Source organism: Malania oleifera, chromosome 1 (genome assembly GCF_029873635.1).
Source record: "Malania oleifera isolate guangnan ecotype guangnan chromosome 1, ASM2987363v1, whole genome shotgun sequence".
Lineage (NCBI taxonomy): Eukaryota > Viridiplantae > Streptophyta > Magnoliopsida > Santalales > Ximeniaceae > Malania > Malania oleifera.
In genome coordinates, this window is record NC_080417.1 from 6,476,349 (window position 1) to 6,480,368 (window position 4,020).

The 4,020-nt window shown below is 43.0% G+C and overlaps 1 protein-coding gene across 1 annotated transcript; it reads left to right on the forward strand.

The window, feature by feature from the left end:
- The first annotated feature begins 524 nt into the window (after positions 1-524).
- Positions 525-2,437, forward strand: LOC131150828 (putative glycosyltransferase 7). Its single transcript, XM_058101826.1, has one exon. It carries the CDS (start codon positions 808-810, stop codon positions 2,191-2,193), a length of 1,386 nt encoding a protein of 461 aa, XP_057957809.1. The 5' UTR covers positions 525-807; the 3' UTR covers positions 2,194-2,437.
- The last annotated feature ends 1,583 nt before the right edge of the window (positions 2,438-4,020 follow it).

Below are 4,020 nucleotides of genomic sequence, written 5' to 3' on the forward strand. Positions count from 1 at the left end.
TTATAATTATAACAATACCTACTTTTTGAAATATTTTAATTAATCTTGAAAAGAATAATATTAATTTTGAAAAAAATAATAATGTTGACTTTGAAAAAGAATTAAAAGCAAAATTTTCTTCTCAAAGGCATTAACCTTCAACCTTAGCAATAAAACAAAGTAACGCCCAAACCAAATTACAAAAATCTCCCTGGCAATGCACCCAAATCACCAAATTATCTACTAAATTACAGAAATCTCCTGAAATCCAGCAAAATGACTAAGTTATCCAAAATTGCGTACAGGTAAAGTGATTCCATTGGTCAATAACGAGGCTCCAGTTTACCCGTTGTTGGCACGCATTGACCTGATAATCAAACGGAACAAACGGAGAAAAGAGCGCCGCGAAGCGCTGAATCTAAACCCAAAAATTGTCGGCACGCACCCAAGCTGTCTTTCCACGCGTCAAGCGCAGAAATCCACACGTACAGACGTGGGACCTACTTGCCCGCTTTTCTCGCCCCTAAAACGCAGAAAGAGGGAAAACGCATTTTGGCGTGTCCTGCGCCTTCATTGTCCCCCGTCGATCTTCACCGACTGCGTCATAATCTTATAATCATAATAAATTTTTTATTAATGTTTGATTGCATCCAAAAGGTTATATTTAGCAAAAGAGATTTTGGAAGCATCTTCTGCTTCCGCCAGATTAAGGGGATGAAGTAGAAGAAGACGAAGAAAAGGATCATCGGTGATTACAGGTGGCCATTACTGGCCGCTACTAGACGGGACCAGACAAGGGTCGGAGGAGGACAGCGCCTGCCTATTATAATGGTCTCGCCGGAGCACTCTCACTTTCAAGCTCCCAGTCTCATGGCGAAAAACCCACTCCGGAACCGGAGTTCTGCCCTTCTCTCCGACGGTTTTCTCTTCGTCGGAGGAGCCATGACGGCTCTCTTACTGGTCTGGGCTTTCTGGTCCTTCGCGGACCCCGCCTCCACCCCTACGCCTAAATTTTCTACCGTAGCCGACGAACCAAGGACGGAAGAAACTGTATCGGACGAGTTTGGGGGACTAGATTGCCCCTCGGGTTCAGTCGGCGTCGACATGCAGCACGACCCGCCTGGCCCGACCTTCTACGACGACCCCAAACTCAGTTATTTGATCGGGCAACCTGTGAAGAACTGGGACGAGAAGCGGCGGGAGTGGCTGAACCGGCATCCTTCCTTCGCCGCTGGAGCAAGTAGCCGGGTGTTACTCGTCACGGGATCGCAGTCGACGCCTTGCCGGAACCCGATCGGCGACCACTTGCTCCTTAAATTCTTCAAGAACAAGGTGGATTACTGCCGGATCCACGGGTACGACATCTTTTACAACGACGTTTTGCTTCACCCGAAAATGCACAGTTTCTGGGCGAAGCTCCCGGTCATCCGAGCGGCGATGATTGCTCACCCGGAGGCCGAGTGGATTTGGTGGGTGGACTCGGACGCGGCCTTCACCGACATGGAGTTCGAGCTCCCGTTGGAGAGGTACCGTGACCACAACCTTGTCGTTCACGGATGGGCCCACCTGGTCTACGAGAAGAAGAGCTGGACCAGCCTCAACGCCGGCATCTTCCTCATCAGAAACTGTCAGTGGTCGATGGATTTCATGGAAGTGTGGGCGGCGATGGGTCCGCAGAGCCCGGATTACGAGAAATGGGGTCGGATCCAGAGATCGACGTTCTCCGATAAGCTGTTCCCGGAGTCGGACGATCAAGCGGCTCTGATTTATCTTCTGCTGAAAGAGAAGGAGAGGTGGGCGGACAAGATTTACTTGGAGGGCGAGTACTATTTCGAGGGGTACTGGCTGGAGATAGTGGGGACGCTGGACAACACGGCGGAGAAGTACGTCGATATAGAGAGGAGGGTTCGCCGCTTACGGCGGCGGCACGCGGAGAAAGTGAGCGAGGGCTACGCTGCGATGAGGGAGGAGTATCTGAAAGGGGCTGGGTACGGCAAGGGGAGTTGGCGGCGGCCTTTCATCACGCACTTCACGGGGTGCCAGCCGTGCAGCGGCGACCACAATCAGATGTATTCCGGCGAGTCTTGCTGGGACGGGATGCGGAGGGCGCTCAATTTTGCGGATAATCAGGTGCTGCGTAGCTTTGGTTTCGCGCACCCGGACTTGCTGGATTCTGCCAAGGTATCCCCGGTGCCGTTTGATTTTCCGGCGTGAAGTCCCCGTGAAAGGTACAGTACTGTGGCTGAGGATTGTATATTTGTGAATCCGTTATGCCATGCGAAATAACCTTTTTCATCTTACTCTGTGAAATTTGGCGGTAAACTTTATATTTTGTACACTACATCCGACTAAAAGGGTAGGGATTATTTCTACGTTCTTAAGAACAGCTTTGATCTCCCATTGGATTTTTTTGGATGCCCATCTTAATATTTTATCTTGTTTGAGTTGTGGCTCAAAATCTGGCACCCTCATTATCATGTATTTATATATATATGTTGTCAGGTTAAAATTCCAAGGTTGGGGAATTATAATATAATAGAATGAAATTGTAACACAACATATATTAAGATACATAATATTTGTATTATTGCATCAAACATAGAATATGCTTAGTGAAATTTAGAAATAGGTAAACAATTTTATTAGATTCAAGGATTTGAAAGTTTTGGGACAATTTGTTGATGATTATGATATGGGTGTGCCTTTAAGCGCTCCATGTTTGTCTTCATTCAAAAAAACAAAGAAGAAGAGATTTAAAACATAGAAAATGATAGAAACAGTTATTTATTTCTTAGTGGGCTCAAGGCTCGGTTCAATTAGTGGGTTGGTAAAATTGACTTTGAAGAATGGGCATGCTTGATTGTTTGAATAAGTGTATAATCATCCAATGCACTTAATTCTCCTTTGCCCCGTGATTTGCTTTTCTTTACATTGAAAAATAAAATGAAAAACATCTCAGCATCTTTGCTTTTTTGGGTTCAGAGTTCAAACTAGTGCATGATTGGAAAAAAATAATTTCCCACTTCCTAAAAGATACTCTGTGATGGAAGCATCATTGTTGCTGTGTGGACTGCCTTTTGAATGTTTATAGAATTAGATATTCTGTGATAGAAGCATCATTGTTGCTGTGTGGGCTGCCTTTTGAATATTTATAGAATTAAAGACTATTAGCATTGCTGTCACTTTACTCGCTGCCTGAATGTGTATTGGGTCAAGCAATGAGAGTGCTTTGCTTAAATTGACTATTTTTTTTTTGCTTCGGATTCTTTTTCTCATAAGAAATCTTGTGCTTTGTGATTGTTGTGTTTAATTTGTTGCTAGCTTACTTCAAAATCAAAAGCTCTGTCCTGTTTAGCACTTTGGATGGCTGCACCATCCATAAGCTACGAGAAATGACATTATGATCCTTGGGTTCATTCCGATGGACCTATTTAGTCTAAACTATATCATTGGATGCCTTTAAAAGTCTTAGCCTTAAAAAAAGTATGTCTGTAAAAGGTAAAACAAAATTTGACCAATGAAAAGGTTGTCTAATATTTGATTATTGTGATCAACTGCTAATAGAGTTTAAAAGATAATTATACTGTTCATGTGGCCTACTCGTCAATTGAATGATCTTTTATCGAGTAGTGTAGTAATTGATTTTTTCCAAAAGGGAAAGAATCATGGGGGCTGTATATATTTTTTCTGTCTTTACCTCTGTTCTGACTATTATTGCACTTACAATGTTATAGCTATGCAAAATTCTCATATCGTTTGTGTGAATTGCAATGACTCACTGCTGTTGTTACTTCTACATGTCTCTTAAGTGGCCATACTTATATTAGCCTTCATGAGAAATGCTAGTTATTTTACTGCTGATGAAATATAATTTATGACATGCATGCTTGATTAATGATTTGGTTTCGGCTTAATCAGTATGGATTGGGTTTGGGACTAGGAACAATAGATGCACAACCTATTTTGAGTTTCAAATGGAAAATTCAAACATATAACACCATTTTCATGTGAAGTTGTTTTTTTAATTTCTTTGTTTTTTGT

Excerpts from the sequence above, each read along its gene's own strand:
- LOC131150828 (XM_058101826.1), top strand. The coding sequence starts at position 808 with ATGGTCTCGCCGGAGCACTCTCACTTTCAAGCTCCCAGTCTCATGGCG.